Source organism: Heterodontus francisci, chromosome 13 (assembly GCF_036365525.1).
Source record: "Heterodontus francisci isolate sHetFra1 chromosome 13, sHetFra1.hap1, whole genome shotgun sequence".
In the NCBI taxonomy this organism is placed as follows: Eukaryota; Metazoa; Chordata; class Chondrichthyes; order Heterodontiformes; family Heterodontidae; genus Heterodontus; species Heterodontus francisci.
In genome coordinates, this window is record NC_090383.1 from 1,553,722 (window position 1) to 1,571,852 (window position 18,131).

Genomic DNA, 18,131 nt, shown 5'->3' on the forward strand with positions numbered 1-18,131 from the left:
TATTTAAAAAAAAAAAAAGTCTCATTACACCTTGTGATTGTGACAATGGTAAACTTTCCCTTCTCGTCCTGTCTGTTGCCTTTGACACGGTTGACCACACCACCCCCCTCCAACGCCTCTCCACTGTCGTCCAGCTGGGTGGGACTGCTCTCACCTGGTTCCATCCTTATCGTAGCCAGAGAATCATCTGCAATGGCCTCTCTTGCTGATCCTGCACTGTTACCTCTGGTGTCCCCCTGGGATCTATTCTTGGTCCCCTCCTATTTCTCATCTACATGCTCATCATTGTTGTTTACATGGCACTCTCCTCTACTTCATCACTTCTCTTGGCCCCTCCCATCAGACTGTTGCTCATCCAGTACTGGATGTTGGACAATTTCCTCCAATTAAATATTGGTAAAACTGAAACCATTATCTTCAGTTCCACTACAAACTCTGTTTCCAAGTTACCAACTCCATTCCCTCTCCTAGCAACAGTCTGAGATTAAACCAGTCTGTTCAAAACCTTGGTGTCGCATTTGATCCTGAGATGAGCTTTCGACTTCTTTCGTGCTATCACCAAAGACCGCCTATTTCCACCTTCATAACTTCACCCATTTCACTTTAGTTGAAAAGTATCTTTATGTGTAATGAAGAAGAATAATTGATAACCTGGATTGACCATTCGTTAGAAATCTTGTTTTAAATATCATAAACACTTAAGTGACTTATCTGGGCCTGAAAATGACTGCTTAAATCCTTCTGGCACCATCAGTAAAATGGTGACCTTGGTCAGTGTGGGGTAGGAAATGTGTATTTTCTCAGATTGTATCCATAGTCTATGAATTAAACTCACAATCAGTTCTGGATGGATAATCTACCTGGAAATAGCATATTTTTATAATCTTACAAGTGTCCTACAGAAGCTTTTTCCTGGGGCTACTAACGTCAGCAGTCTTTGGCCTCCTTATCTCGAGAGACAATGGGTAAGCGCCTGGAGGTGGTCAGTGGTGTGTGGAGCAGCGCCTGGAGTGGCTATAAAGGCCAATTCTAGAGTGACAGGCTCTTCCACAGGTGCTGCAGAGAAATTTGTTTGTCGGGGCTGTTACACAGTTGGCTCTCCCCTTGCGCTTTTGTCTTTTTTCCTGCCAACTGCTAAGTCTATTCAACTTGCCACACTTTAGCCCTGCCTTTATGGCTGCCCGCCAGCTTTGGCGAATGCTGGCAACTGACTCCCACGACCTGTGATCAATGTCACAGGACTTCATGTCGCGTTTGCAGATGTCTTTAAATCAGAGACCTGGACGGCCGGTGGGTCTGATACCAGTGGCGAGCTCGCTGTACAATGTGTCTTTGGGGATCCTGCCATCTTCCATGCGGCTCACATGGCCAAGCCATCTCAAGCGCCGCTGACTCAGTAGTGTGTACAAGCTGGGGATGTTGGCCGTCTTGAGGACTTCTGTGTTGGAGATACGGTCCTGCCACCTGATGCCAAAGATTCTCCGGAGGCAGCGAAGATGCAATGAATTGAGACGTCGCTCTTGGCTGACATACGTTGTCCAGGCCTCGCTGCCATAGAGCAAGGTACTGAGGACACAGGCTTGATACACTCGGACGTTGGTGTTCCTTGTCAGTGTGCCATTTTCCCACACTCTCTTGGCCAGTCTGGACATAACAGTGGAAGCCTTTCCCATGCGCTTGTTGATTTCTGCATCTAGAGACAGGTTACTGGTGATAGTTGAGCCTAGGTAGGTGAACTCTTGAATCACTTCCAGAGCGTGGTCGCCAAAATTGATGGATGGAGCATTTCTGACATCCTGCCCCATGATCGTTTTCTTGAGGCTGATGGTTAGGCCAAATTCATTGCAGGCAGCCGCAAACCTGTCGATGAGACTCTGCAGGCACTCTTCAGTGTGAGATGTTAAAGCAGCATCGTCAGCAAAGAGGAGTTCCTTGATGAGGACTTTCCGTACTTTGGACTTCGCTCTTAGACGGGCAAGGTTGAACAACCTGCCCCCTGATCTTGTGTGGAGGAAAAGTCCTTCTTCAGAAGACTTGAATGCATGTGAAAGCAGCAGGGAGAAGAAAATCCCAAAAAGTGTGGGTGCGAGAACACAGCCCTGTTTCACGCCATTCAGGATAGGAAAGGGCTCTGATGAGGAGCCACCATTTTGAATTGTGCCTTTCATATTGTCATGGAATGAGGTGATGATACTTAGTAGCTTTGATGGACATCTGATTTTTTTCTAGTAGTCTGAAGAGACCACGTCTGCTGACGAGGTCAAAGGTTTTGGTGAGATCAATGAAAGCAATGTAGAGGGGCATCTGTTTGCGGCATTTCTCCTGTATCTGACGAAGGGAGAACAGCATGTCGACGGTCGCTCTCTCTGCACGAAAGCCACACTGTGCCTCAGGGTAGACGCGCTCTGCCAGCTTCTGGAATGTTAGCAGTAGACGGGTGTATACTGAAACTCTCAGCTATTTTCTATTTGTAGAAAGTAAATTTAAATAAGAGCATGAGCTGATTCCTAGTACAACTTGACTTTTGTTTTACATAATGCTAATTTTAAAACTTTATCTTTTCCTTAGGAAAGTGTGAGTGAGCAAAGTGAAAAATCAAGACCCGGTAAGATTACATTCTGATTTTTATTTAAAATAACCTTCATGTTGCTCTTTTATTTCTCTATGGCTGTAAAAGTGAGTTTCTGTCTCTCCTGTACTCTGTTTTACCACCCAATTACAATTTGTGTTGCAGCAGCTATCAATTATAATGAAGTTTAATCATTGGAACAAAACTGAGACAAATGTTAACATTTTTTATCCTATCATGTGATAGGCCCATTATTGTAAACCTGCTTCACAATAATCAGTAGCCTGACCTTCCCCTATTCCTGCTCTATCGTATCCTCTGATGCATTTCTCCCTGTTAACACTATTGGTTTGAAGTTCTGCAAGAAGAATTTATTGGATGTTGTTTTTCACTGAGCCAATATTTTTGTTAATGGCTACAATTTGTGTGTATGTCCTTTTCAGTCATCAATTTCCCTTGAAGTAAGATTTTAATTAGGTGGGCAGTTTGATTGCAGTTTGGTCTTCTGTAAGAGTCCCAGGAGGATACATTGATCCTTTTGAGATTGTTGGTACGGTTCAGGAGTGCTGATAACCCAATGTTTCTGGTAGTCACAGAAACTTGACTACATTCGTCTGACTTGGCTGAATTAGTGATTTCGGGGATCCTGCTTGTGTAGAAAAGAGTCATTGCCCTTTGTGGGCCGTTGGGACCTAAGTCACATGGAAGAAATTTGTTGGCTTGTACTCACATTCCAAGTTGGTTTTCCCTTTGCCTTTTTGTGTGACTGGCTGGGCTGTGTGGGCGCTTTTTTTTTGTAAAATGGCTTTAGGCTGCATTGCTACATTACCATTTCAAATGCCACAAACTCCAAATGTTTGTGGGGAGGGTTGCCCTTTCTCAGAGGAGTGATGGCTACATTAACTTATTTTGCCACTTGGGGTTGTTTGCTATTGGGTAGACCCAATAGACACCTCAGCCTATGGTAAATTACATACTCAAGTTTTCAAGAATTGTGATATCAGATATTAGGGTGGCGCAGTGGTTAGCACCGCAGCCTCACAGCTCCAGCGACCCGGGTTCAATTCTGGGTACTGCCTGTGTGGAGTTTGCAAGTTCTCCCTGTGTCTGCGTGGGTTTCCTCCGGGTGCTCCGGTTTCCTCCCACATGCCAAAGACTTGCAGGTTGATAGGTAAATTGGCCATTAGCAATTGCCCCTAGTGTAGGTAGGTGGTAGGGAAATACATAGGGACAGGTGGGGATGTGGTAGGAATATGGGATTAGTGTAGGATTAGTATAAATGGGTGGTTGATGGTCGGCGCAGACTTGGTGGGCCGAAGGGCCTGTTTCAGTGCTGTATCTCTAAACTCAGATCAAGACGCTAAACTCAAAGTCTATTGGGCAGTGGTTTTCCCCCTACTTCTCTATAGAACCATAGAACATCTAAGGTACAGAAAGAGGCCATTTGGCCCATCATGTCTGTGCCAGCCGAAAAAGATTCACCTATTCTCATCCCACCTTCCAGCATTTTGTCCGTAGCGCTGCAGCTTACGGCACTTGAGGTGCATATCCAGACTCCTTTTGAATGAGTTGAGGGTCTCTGCCTCAACTACCCTTCAGACACCTGTCTGGGACTAAATCCTGTACTCATTTAACATGACTTCTCAGGCTTTCTATGTTGTATTATGATATGGAAGTAAACCTAGAGCAATAGAGGTATTTTCACCATTGTAATGCACATTGTAAACCAGTTGTTCAACCCTACATGCAGTTGGAAGCTCAACTTTTGCAAGTCATGAAATGGGTGTATCCATTGGTTACACTTTTTCTCAAAACCAATGTGTGTGGCAATGTATTGGATTTGTTAACTTTAATATTTGTGTGTACCACTTAATTTCTAAATGGAAACTTTTTTTTTCTTTGATAAATGACTTGCTGTTTAGGAAACATTTCAGATTGAGATTAACAATAGCTTTTGAATCTTCATTCTGGTCAAGAATAGGTGAACCTGTAGCGGGGTTTGTCTATTGGAGTTATGAGTGCTACCTATTTTGTTAATTTGTGTTTTAAATCTGAAAAGGAGTGTGGATTTTTTGAATAAAAAAAGTGGCCCTTGTTTTAAAAATTCATTTTTGGGATGTGGGTGTCGCTGGCCAGGCCACCATTTATTGCCCATCCCTAATTGCCCTTGAGAAGGTGGTGGTGAGCTGCCTTCTTGAACCACTGCAGTCCATGTGGGGTTGGTGCACCCACAGTGCTGTTAGGAAGGGAGTTCCAGGATTTTGACCCAGTGACAGTGAAGGAATGGCGATATAGTTCCAAGTCAAGATGGTGTGTGACTTGGACGGGAACTAACAGGTGGTGGTATTCCCATGTATTTGCTGCCCTTGTCCTTCTAGGTGGTAGAAGTCGTGGGTTTGGAAGGTGCTGTCGAAGGAGCCCTGATGTGTTGCTGCAATGCATCTTGTAGATGGTACACACTGCTGCCACTGTGTGTCGGTGGTGGAGGGAGTGAATGTTTGTAGATGGGGTGCCAATCAAATGGGTGTTGAGCTTCTTGAGTGTTGTTGGAGCTGCACTCATCCAGGCAAGTGGAGAGTATTCCATCACACTTCTGACTTGTACCTTGTAGATGGTGGACAGGCTTTGGGGAGTCAGGAGGTGAGTTACTCGCTGTAGGATTCCTGGCCTCTGACCTGCTCTTGTAGCTGTTGTATTTATATGGCTACTCCAGTTCAGTTTCTGATCAATGGTAGCCCCTAGGATGTTAGTGGGGGATTCAGTGATGGTAATGCCATTGAATGTCAAGGGGAGATGGTTAGATTCTCTCGTTGGAGATGGTCATTGCCTGGCCCTTGTGTGGCACGAATGTTACTTGCCACTTATCAGCCCAAGCCTGGATATTGTCCAGGTCTTGCTGCATTCTACATGGACTGCTTCAGCAGCTGAGGAGTCACGAATGGTGCTGAACATTGTGCAATCATCAGCAAACATCCCCACTTCTGACCTTATGATTGAAGGAAGGTCATTGATGAAGAAGCTGAAGATGGTTGGGCTTAGGACACTACCCTGAGGAACTCCTGCAGTGATGTCCTGGAGCTCAGATGATTGACCTCCAACAACCACAGCCATCTTCCTTTGTGCTAGGTATGACTCCAACCAGTGGAGGGTTTCCCCCCTGATTCCCATTGATCTCAGTTTTGCTAGGGCTCCTTGATGCCATACTTGGTCAAATGTTGCCTTGATGTCAAGGGCAGTCACTCTCACCTCACCTCTGGAGTTCAGCTCTTTTGTCCATGTTTGAACCAAGGCTGTAATGAGGCCAGGAGCTGAGTGGCCCTGGCGGAACCCGAACTGAGCGTCACTGAGCAGGTTATTGCTAAGCAAGTGCCGCTTGATGGCACTGTTGATCAGTAAAGTGATGGAAGGTGTCATTAAGAGTAGGCTGATGGGGCAATAATTGGCCAGGTTGGAATTGTCCTTCTTTTTGTGTACAGGACATATCTGGGCAATTTTCCACATTCCAGCTACAACACTGGCATCTACCCTGTACTGGAACAGCTTGGCTAGGGGTGCAGCAAGTTTTGGAGCACGGGTCTTCAGTACTATTGCCAAAAGAGAGGCCTGGCATTGTAAACAGTTACTGGAAGGCACCTGTCTTCAACTAATTACCCAGCAGGGGTTGTTTTTAATTTGGGAAATATGTTTACAAATAAGTGACAGGTCAAGATTTATAAGGGGAAGGAGACTTGACTCTGATATTATTTTAGTTTTGCTTTGGACAGTGGGTTGTGATATGAACAATAGTTTGAAAAGACAGTTGGAGAAAACTTGCTAAGAGAGCAACACCCAGCTCTGTCTGTTCCAGCTCTTTGAAAAAACCTCCAGTTTTCCATTTCTTGAAGTTGAGAAATGTAAAGCTACCTGAAACCCCTGTTGCTGCATTTTCCCTGGAAAGCCTGCCCAAACTGACCTTTAATGATGCCTATCCATAACTGTTTTTGGAAGATCCCTGTAACCCCGTCTATACGTATTTGAGATGCCAAACCAAAAAGGACTTCTGACATCTTTTCATATTTTTTTTTTCTTCAAGAATTAGTAAGTATTTTGGTCAACATTTTTATTTTTTTGTACTAGAGCTCTAAAGAGTAAATCATTTTTTTTTTTTTTTGTTTAACCAGTGTTTGCTTGCGCAGTGTAAAAAAAAAAGGGAACTTTTTTTTATATATTTCAATCTGTGTTTATGCTTTTCTTCATTACTGGTTAAGACTTGTTCTATAATGAACTGATAATTTTGTTTATTAAAGAAACCTGGTGTTTTATTCGGGATAAAAATAGACTTTATGATTAACTGTATCGGTAAGTGGGCAAAAAATTTAAACCTATGTTGTGACCCGTGGAGAAGTGGAACTAAAATAAACCATGCACTCCTCCCACCTTGGTTGTAGCGAGTGCACCTTGTTCTCTTGGACCCAGCGATTTTGAAGTGTGTTGAGTGGGGGAGGGAAGTGTGACCCAGTGGATCAGCTCTGATTGATTCAGTAATATAGAAGAAAAAGATTGAGGAATAAATCCTTTCGTGCTTTAGCTTTACTGATCTGACTAGTTTGTGACTATCTGGGGAGTTGAGTTGCTAGTGAAAATATTAAAATGAGAAAATAAATAACTGTCCTGTTACCTCCTTGTAAATTAATTTAAACTAGTTCAGAGGACATCAAAGTTTGGCTTGTTGAAGTTTGATGAACTCTTTCGGGGTCTCACATAGTGAGAAACAATGGGAATTGGTTCTCTATTGACCCTGATTGTAGTTCATTTGTTGTGGTGCAGAAACCATTTGTAATATAGGCTGTGCATTATTTTTTTTTTAAACTGAATTTTCTCTTCCATGCTTTCCCCCCTGCCCTCTTGCTGAAATGTGTAACTAGCTTACTGGCTGGTGAAACCATGTTGCGGTTTAAGAGCAAAGAAACCATGTGGGAAAACATTGAAATCTTGTGCTACAGAATTCACTTTTAACCCCCCCAGACAAGCTAATGGTACAGATTTTTTTCTAATTCATCTTCTAGAATTGAAGCATCCTTTCATTTTGGTTTTTATGCTTTTAAAAAGATGCCATGTGACCAATAGAGGAGACTCCAGTGAACTGTGTTCTCCTGATTTTTACCCAGCACCTACCCAGAGAATATCTGGTGTAATTGGACTGTTACAGCTGGTAAATGGAAGCATATTGAAGTGAAAATAAATTGATTTTATCACAAGAGCTGTGAGCAGAATCTGGATGCAATTTACTGGGGAACCTGTGGCAATAGGATGTCTTCTGATATACGCCTGTTTCAATAAAGCCCATCACTGCAGAAATATGGACATGCAACATCTGAAAGCGACAAAGTTTTCACACTATCACAGAATTGTTAGTGTAGAAGGAGGCCATTTGGTCCATCGTGTCTGCGCCAGCTCTCCGAAAGAGCAATTCACTCAGTTCCATTCTCCTGCCTTCTCCCCATAACCCTGTACATTCTTCCTTTTCATATAACCATATAATTCCCTTTTGAATGCTTCATTTGAACCTGCCTCCACCACACTCTCGGGCAGTGCATTCCAGACCTTAACCACACTCTGCGTGAAAAAGTTTTTCCTCATGTCACTTTTGCTTCTCTTACCAAATACTTTAAATCTGTGCCCTCTCGTTCTCGATCCTTTCATGAGTGGGAACAGTTTCTCTCTATCTGCTCCGTCCAGACCCCTCATGATTTTGAATACCCCTATCAAATCACCTCTCAGCCTTCTCTTCTCCAAGGAAAACAATCTGAACTTCTCCAGTCTATCTTCATAACTGAAATTCCTCATCCCTGGAACCATTCCTGTGAATCTTTTCTGTACTCTCTCCAATGTCTTTCCTAAAGTGTGGTGCCCAGAACTGGACGCAATACTCCAGCTGAGGACGAACTAGTGTTTTATACAAGTTCAACATAACTTCCTTGCTCTTGTACTCTATGCCCCTATTAATAAAGCTCAGGATACTGTATGCTTTATTAATCACTCTCTCAACCTGTCCTGCCACCTTCAATGACTTATGCACATATACCCCCAGGTCCCTCTGCTCCTGCACCCCCTTTAGAATTGTCCCCTTTTATTTTATATTGTCTCTCCATGTTCTTTCTATCAAAATGAATCACTTCACATTTCTCTGCATTGAACTTCATCTGCCACCTGTCTGCCCATTCCACCAACTTGTCTATGTCCTTTTGAAGTTCTGCACTGTCCTCCTCACAGCTCACAATGCTTCCAAGTTTTGTATCATCTGCAAATTGTGCCCTGTACACCAAGGTCTAGGTCATTAATATATATCAGGAAAAGCAAGGGTCCCTACACTGATTCCTGGGGAACTCCACTACAAACATTCCTCCAGCCCAAAAAACATCCATTAACCACTACTCTTTGTTTCCTGTCACTCAGTCAATACCTTATCCATGTTGCCAGTGTCCCTTTTATTCCATGAGTTACAAGTTTGCTCACAAGTCTGTGTGGTTCTGTACTAAAGGCCTTTTTGAAAGTCCATGCACGCCAGATTAACAGCATTGCCCTCATCAACCCTCTGTTACCTCCTCAAAAAGCTCCAAGTTAGTTAAACATTATTTTCCCTGAAGAAATCCATGCTGGCTTTCCTTAAGTAACTCATTTGTCCATGTGACTATTAATTTTGTCCCAAATTATTTTTTTTCTAGAAGTTTCCCCACCACCAAAGTTAAACTGACTGGCCTGTAGCTGCTGGGCTTATCTTTACACCCTTTTTTTGAACAAGGGTGTAACGTTTGCAATTCTCCATTCCTCGGGCACCACCCCCAAGTCTAAGGAAGACTGAAAAATTATGGTCCGTGCCTCTGATTTCCACCCTCACTTCCCTCAGTATCCTCGGATGGATCTCATCTGGTCCTGGTGCTTTATCCATTTTAAGTACAAACAGCCTATCTAATACTTCCTCTTTATCAATTTTTAAACCCTTGTGTCCGAATTACCACCTCCTTTCAACATTGCCTGGGTTGCATCTTCTTCCTTGGTAAAGACGGATGCAAAGTATTCATTTAATACCTCAGCTATGCCCTCTGCCTTCATGTGTAAATCCCCTTTTCTGGTCTCTAATTAGCCCCACTCCTCCTTTTACCACCCTTTTACTATTTATATGTCTACAGAAAACGTTGGGATTTCCTTTAATGCTAGCTGCCAGTCTCTTATGCGCTCTCTCTCTGCTTCTCATTTGCTTTTTCACTTCCCCTCTGGACCTTCTCTATTCAGCCTGGTTCTCAATAGTATTTTCTACCCGATATCTGTCATAAGTGCACTTTTTCTTTATCTTGATCACTACCTCATCATCCAGGGAGTTCTGGATTTGTTAGCTCTACCTTTTTCCCCTTCAAGGGAACATACTTTGACTGTGCTCAAACAATCTCTTTGAAGGTAGCCCATTGTTCAGCTACTGGTATTCCTGCCAACTTTAGACTCCAATTTTTTTTCTCCCCAGCTCCATATATAGCCCATTGAAGTTGGCCTTCTTCCTGCACCACACCCGCCCCCCACCACCCCCCCCCCCCCCAACCCCTAGTTAATTATTTTTACCCTGGATTGCTCATTGTCTTTTTCCATAGTCAGTCTAAACCTTGTGATACAATGATCACTCTCCCCTAAATGCTCTCCTACTGATACTTGATTCACTTGGTCCACCTCATTCCCAAGAACCAGGTCTAGCAATGCCTCCTTTCTCGTTGGACTAGCAACATACTACTGTAGAAAATTTTCCTGAATATGCTCTAGGAACTCTTACCCCTCACTGCCCTTTACACTACTACTATCTGTCATGGTCCTGTAGTTTTTTTTGGGAATATGTGGTTTGCCTTTAAGGCTTGCAAAGGATCAGTATTGCTTTTAGAACCAGCAAGCCTCAGGAGTTATAGAAAGGTGCATTTTTGTTGCCTTAGAAACAGTCATTTGGAGACTGCAATTCAAAGGGTGCATTCTCGTTACCATAGATACAGCCACTGGGAGTGAGTTTCATGCAATACATTTGTTACAGTTCAGTTTTGAACTGGCTTTTAGTTGAAGACCATTTCCTCTAACAGACAGAGGACACAGCTGTGGTGTCAGCACCTGGAAAAAGAGCTCTCATCCATTTTAAAGTGAAGGAAGAGGATTTTAGTCTGTTCAATTATTATATCTCAAAATTCTTAAGTCAAGCCAAAACACAGATCTCTGGCAATTTAAATTGAAGAAAGGGAAGTTAGACTGACTATTTATTTTTCCCTCAAACTCAAGTCAGATTGATTCTGTTAAGTGTTTACAAGTTGTTAATTGTTGAGATTTGCTGGAGAAGGCAAGCAACATTGGACTGTAAATTTGCAAGGACTCTAATTTTTTTCTATTTTAAATGTTTATATCATGGGAGTTTAAAAATTTAGTTCTTCTAATTAGTTAATTTGTTGATTTAAAGACACCTGGTTTGGTTAGCCTCTTTTGGGGGTTAATCGATGGTACAATTTGGCTGGGTCTTTAATTTGGAAAGTTTTAAATGATAGGCAATCTGTGGAGTGATGGGATTGAATTCAGTGCATCTCTCCCACCACAATCAGAATCATATATTTTGATTGGGGGGCTTTGATGGGAGCGGTCGGTCGTAACATATCCCAGTCTATGGACAACTAAAGTCCCCCAGCACCTCTCTGTAATTTCCTTGCAAATCTGTTCTTCCACATCCTTCCCACTAGCTGGTGGCCTATAGACAATACCGAGCAATGTAACTGCACCACTTTTTATTTTTTTGTTCCTTTTTTAGCTCCAGCCAAATTGATTCTGTCCTTGACCCCTCTGGGACATTTTTTTTTTTCTCCAGCACTGCAATGCTCTCTTTAATCAATACTGTCACCCCTCTCCCTTTTTGTCCCCCTTTCCTATCTTTCCTGAACACCTTGTATCCAGAAATATTTAACACCCAGACCTGCCCTGAGCCAGGTCTCTGTTTATAGCTACATCATATTTCCACATGGCAATCTGTGCCTGTATCTCACCAGTCTTATTAACCACACTCCATGCATTCACGTATATGCACATTAACCCTGATTTCAGACTTTATTACTTTCTCCTTACTCTGACCCCACCTAATAACTTACTATTCCCTACTCCTAGTGTTATCAATCTTCCCCAGTATTCTGTGCACCTTGGTATTCCTCTCTGATGCATGTTCCTGGTTCCCACACCCCAGACAAGTTACCAGTTTTGTTTCCCTCCGATCTGCGCTCACTCTCTCAAGTTCCCATCTCCGACAATTTAGTTTAAACCCTCCCCAACAGCACTAGCAGATCTTCCTGCAAGGATATTTGTCCCAGTCCTGCTAAAATGCAACCCATCCATCTTGTACAGGTCCCACCTGCCCCAGAACTGGTCCCAATGTCCCAGAAATCTGATGCCCTCCCTCTTACACCAGTTCTCCAGCTACGTGTTCAATCGCTCAATCCCCCTATTCCTATACTCACTTGTACGTGGGACTGGGAGTAACCCTGAGATTACTGCTTTTGAAGTCCTGCTTTTTAATCTTCCTAGCTCCCTCAAATCTGCTTTCAGCCTCATTTTCCCCCTTTCTACTTCTGTCATTCATGCCAACATGGACCATGACCTCTGGCTGTTCACCCTCCCCCAGAAGAATGTCCTGCAGCCATTCAGAGACATCCTTGACTCTGGCACCACGGAAGCAACACATCATCCTGGAGTCACATCTACAGCCACTGAAATGCTTGTCTGTTCCGCTAACTAACAAGTCCCCTATCACTTACTGCTCTTCCACTTCCTCCCCTCCTGTGCAGCTGAGCCACCTGTGGTGCTACAAACTTGGCTCTGACTGTACTCTTCTGAGGAGCCACCACCCTCGCCAGTATCCAAAATAGAAAACTGATTAGCGAGTGAGATCATATCTGGGGACTCCTGCACTACCTGCCTGGTTCTGTTAGACTACCTGGCGGTCACCGATTTTCCCTTTCTGCCCACTTGCTCCTAATCTGTGGTGTGACTCCAACAACCCAAACCAAACCTCCCTAAACATGCTATCCACATAGTTCTCTACCTCGCAGACTCACCACAGTGACTCCAGCCACCGCTCTAGTTCCAAAACCCAAAGCTCAAGCTTAGGCAGCCAGTGACCCCTTCCTGCAGGTGTTTGTCTGCAAACATGCAGCAGAAGTAGGCCATTTGGCCTGTCTAACCTACTCAGCCATTCAATAAAATCATGGCTGATCTTTGTCTCAAATTCTACACTCCCATCTACCCCCGATAATCTTTGATTCCCTTGTCCAACAAGAATCTATCTACCTCTGCCTTTAAAATTATTCAGTGACCCTGCCTCCGTCACCTCCTGAGGCAGAGAGTTCCAAAGTCTCTCAACCCTCGGAGAAAATTTCTCCCCATCTCTGTCCTAAAACAGTGCCCCGCTAGTTCTGGACTCTTTCCACAAGAGGAAACATCCTTTCCACATCCACCTTGTCAAGACTATTCAGGATCTTTTAAGCTTCAATCAAGTCTCCCCTCATTCTTCTAAACTCCAGTGAAAACAAGCCCAGTCTGTCCAACCTTTCCTCATAAGACAACCTGCTCATTCCAGGTATCAATCTAGTAAACCTCCTCTGAACCGCCTCCAACGCATTTACATCCTTCCTTAAATAAGGAGGCCAAAACTGCACACCGTATTCGAGATGTGGTCTCACCAATGCTCTGTATAACTGAAGCCTAACATCCTTACTTTTATTTTCAATTCCTCACGTAATAAAGGATAGCATTCCATTAGCTGCCTTTATTATTTGCTATACCTGTATATTAACTTTTTGTGACTCATGCACTAGAACACCTAGATCCCTCTGCACCTTGGAGTTCTACAGCAGTTCTCCATTTAAGTAATACTCTGCTTTTTTATTCTTCCTGTCAAAGTGAACAACTTCACATTTTCCCACATTATACTCCATCTGCCAGATTTTTGCCCACTCACTCAACCTATCTATATCGATCTGCAAGCTCTTTATGGCCACTTCACAACATACTTTCCTACCTATCTTTGCAAGTTTAGTTACCATGCCATCACTCCCCTCATCTAAGTTCGTGACTTCCCACGTGCCACAGTCTGTACGTTCCACTCTGCCGAACTGCCCTGTCACACCTTCACGTTACAGACTATTATAAGCAGAATAGTTTACCAGTTAGTCACCAAACAGCTCTTCCACTGCTCTGAAGCAAAAACCAAACATTGGAGGGGGGAAAAAAGGAGCACCTGCTTTGTCCCTCCCCACTTCACTGAACTTGCCACTCCCCAAACTCTAATCTCAAAATTCAGCTTACAATCTGCACACTGTTTGCAGGCTGCACGCAGACCTCTGTATTTATACTTTTTTGAAGCTGAAACTGCAGCAAACAGATTTTGTAAAATGGAAGGGCTTCCTGTTGCATTGTAACACCTGACCACTGTCCACCTTTCTCCCCTTTGACACAATGGGCTGGCTTTTACCATAGGCGGATGGGACTTTGCCACCCTCAAAGTCGGTGGCAAACCCACTTCCACCTAGCCCAGGGATCTGACCCGCATTGTATGGGTCCTTGGGCTTTAATTGTCCTGAGGTGGGACTTCCACCCGCTTGAGGGAGGAGGTCCTGCCTCAGTGAGCACCTGGCCAATCAACAGACCGGCAAGTCGTCATCCCAACAGCACCGCCGGGAGGAGTGGCCACTGGGACTGCAGCCCAGCTGACCAAGGAGGATTCCAGGGAGCTGGGATCCAAGGTAGGTTGTTGGTGCCTCGCTAAGGGAATTGGGTGTGCCCTGCTGAGGCAAAGGTGGTTGTTGGGGGGGGGGGGAAGAAGGGGGTGTCTTGGGTCTTGGGGGTGGGTTGGGAGGCTGGGGCGGCCCTCAATCGGGCACCCTGTGCCTGACTGCCATGGCACCCCCTCACTGCACAGAAAGGCCGGCAGCTATCACTGGGTGGCCTTTCATGTCCCCACCACACCCTCTTGCCACGGCTAAAATACCCGTGGAGGTGGGGAAGGCCCTGAAATGACCACTCAAGGGACTTGATTGGCCTTGGGTGGGCCGTTTCTCCCTGCTGCGCACCCACCCCCCCCCCCTCCCTCCCCCCGACTGCCGTAAAGTCTGCTGGGAGTGGGGCGGGAAGACCTCCCAGAGCCTCCCTCCCGCTCAACTTTTGCGCCACCATCCGACCCACTGGGGCAGTGGAAAATTCAGCCCGATGGCTGTGACTGAGGTTCCGTGTAGACTGTGGCTAGTTACATCAGGAGGAATACCATATCTTTTGACCAAAGGTTGTCTATAACTAGCTTTGCTTTCTTTAATTTTTTTCCCATTCCCTCTTTCCCACAAATGTTGAGTTTCTGCTCTTTTACGAACACACTTATTCCTGTTCGCACCAAAGGTTGAATTGTAACTTTTTTGCTCTGCTCTGCTCTCAATCTGAAACTCTTCAGTTCCATCACCTTAAACAGTCACTTGTATCATCCAAAAAGCAATAACAATTATACATTTGCATTAACTTTGATTTCAAACTCCGTTATAACATTTAAGCTCCATTTGTTCCAGGCATCTTCCAATTTCATTGTGGAACTTTATTTAAATTAGTGGCCGATGTGGTTGTGAAACTGGGATGAATCCTGCCCTAAAACACACAGGAAATAGGATTAAAGTGGAGTGAGCACCGACTGCCACAGACATGATGGGTCGAATAACTGTGCCTTTGGCAAAATATTGATGTTTCTATGAAGATGAATGATTTGGACAGATTGTTGATCAGTTGATTATCGATGAAGAATAGAATGCAGTCCCTCATGGAAAAATGGAGAATAATTCTTAAACTCAGTGCAACATTGGGTTGGTTGGAGAGAGCATCCCAGTCAGTCCCAGCTGTTGCCTGATAAGGTCACTGGCCTGAAACATTAACTTCGCTCTCGCTCTCTCACACATCATCCTTTACTGTTCAAACCAAATTCCGGAATATCCTTCCCCACCTATTGGACAATTTCTACTCTCCATCTTTTCCCCCAGTATCTGAAATATGATATGTTTATAATTTTCCCTCATGTCCAAATTTTGAAGGATGAGCCAATTAACCCTTGCATTGTGATTCTTTATGGTCAGTTTCATGTACTGTGGATTAAGAGCAGGAGAAAAATTGTTCTTGAAGTTGATTAATTTTTAATCAGTGTCCTCCAGGTCAGCACAGGGTCCATATAATCCCCTGTCCCAGTAATCTGCTGCTCAGGATTTCTACTGAGATCACTTCAAGGGCAATTAGCTGTCAAAGAAATGTAGCTTGCTTGTTTCTGACAGACGGCCACAGGATGTCAAACTGAAGCATTTAATGACCCATTGACTCCGAGCCAGAATTCTTGTCATTCTATTCTGAATGTTTTCTAGTGCCATTTGTTAAGGAAAATGTGAATCAGTTCACCATAAACCAAATGTTTCTTTGCAACTGATCCATACGAGGTTAGAGTAACTTGGTTTAACTTTGTCAAATGCTCATGTGCAGTTCAGTTCCCATTCTCCAAGGTGCAGCACAGTCACTTATCCTGAAGCAAGCACAGAGCTTTTTAGTTAATTGTGGAATTTTTTCCATGTTGGGGCCCCAATATTACAAGATATGAAGTATTTTAATTGAATTGTTTAAGTATTAAAATCTGCCTCTGTTAGATTTTATTTATTTAGTGATACAGCACTGAAACAGGCCCTTTGGCCCACTGAGTCTGTGCTGACCATTAACCACCCATTTATACTAATCCCATATTCCTACCACATCCTCACCTGTCCCTATTATATCCCCCTACCACCTACCTATACTAGGGGCCATTATAAATTGCCCAATTTACCTATCAACCTGCAAGTCTTTTGGCTGTGGGAGGAAACCGGAGCACCCGGAGGAAACCCACGCAGACACGGGGAAAACTTGCAAACTCCACACAGGACAACAGCAGTTAACTTTTTTTTGTGTGCTGTGCATCACTTGATGTGAACTGATTCATGAACTTGAATAACAATTGGATCAAAAACTAATAGATTTGTTTTTTCCCAAAATAAACTTTATTCATAAAAATCTTTAAAAAAAAAATACATTACCAAACAGTACCCAGTCAACAGTGCAAAGGAGGTCAGTTTTCTTCAATACAGGAGTGAGTTGCCTCACAACCCTTCCATTTCATTTTACATGCCATCTACATTTTGCAGCAAACCCATATTTGGTGAATACAGCCCAAGGGGTTTCCCATGGATCCAGCCCCTCAGTTCACTATGGCGGGAGGACCTTACACTGTGGTCTTTCCCCATTGAGCCTTTGCAGCGGCTGCTCTAAGCTTTAGTGCGTCCCTCAGCACGTAGTCCTGGACCTTGGAATGTGCCAGTCTGCAACACTCAGTCGTGGACAACTTTTTGCGCTGGAAGACCAAGTTTCAGGCAGACCAAAGAGCGTATTTCACAGAATTGATAGTCCTCCAGCAGCAGTTGATGTTTGTCTCGGTGTGTGTCCGTGGGAACAGCCCGTAGAGCACAGACTCCTGTGTTAGAGCTGCTTGAGATGAACCTCGACAAAGACCGCTGCATCTCTTTCCACACCTTTGCAAAGACACAGTCCAGAAGGAGGTGGGCAACCGTCTCTTCCCCACCACAGCCACCTCGAGGGCAGTGTGTGGAGGGGGTGAGACTCCGAGCGTGCAGGAAGGATCTGACGGGGAGGGCCCTTCTCACCACCAGCCAAGCTACATTTTGGTGCTTGTTTGAACGTTCTGATGAGGCAGTCTGCTCGGGGAATCATCCAACAGGATCCACCGTCTCCTTTTCCCATAGGGCCTTGAGGACATTCCGTGCAGACCACTGCCTGATGGATTGGTGGTCAAAGGTGTTTTTCTGCAGAAACTTTTCCAAGAAGGATAGGTGGTACGGCATGGTCCAACTGGATGGGGCATTCCACAGCAATGTGACCAGACCCATCCTTCGCAACACTGGGGACAGAGAACCTCAGCACGTAGTGACACTTGGTGTTTGCGTACTGGGGATCTACACACAGCTTGATGCAGTCGCACATAAAGGTGGCCATCAGGATGAGGGCGACATTGGGTATATTGTTTCCGCCCTTATCAAGGGGTTTGAACATCATGTCCCTCTGGTCCTGGTCCATTTTGGGATCCCCAGATGAAGCGGAAAATGGCTCGGGTGACCGCCACAGCACAGGAGTGGGGTATGGGCCAGACCTGCGCCACGTACAGCAACAAAGTGAGTGCCTCGCACCTGACGACCAGGTTCTTCACCACAATGGAGAGAGATCGCTGCCCCCACATGCTCAGTTTGTGGTATACCATGGCTACTCACTCCCTCCAGGTTTCGGTGCACGCCCTGGCCCTAATGGATTTGGTTCAGAAAAGTGACATGTGACATTGAACCTGTACACACATGGTTAAAGTAATTGTGTTCACTGAAGTGTCTTGGGTCACTGCACCTTTTACTGTTGGTGCCCCCAGCTTGGCGCAAACTCTAAACTTGTATCAGCAAATTTGTTGCTG

General features: G+C 44.4%; 1 protein-coding gene across 1 annotated transcript in view; it reads left to right on the forward strand.

Annotated features, from left to right (window-relative positions):
• Positions 1–758: 758 nt before the first annotated feature.
• The window catches only part of zgc:66455 (uncharacterized protein LOC393502 homolog), a 28,317-nt gene continuing 10,944 nt past the window's right edge, over positions 759–18,131 (forward strand). Inside the window, exons 1-2 of the mRNA XM_068045645.1 lie at positions 759–770; positions 2,569–2,605. Coding sequence (XP_067901746.1) covers positions 759–770; positions 2,569–2,605 — 49 coding nt within the window. The remainder of the gene's footprint in view (positions 771–2,568; positions 2,606–18,131) is intronic.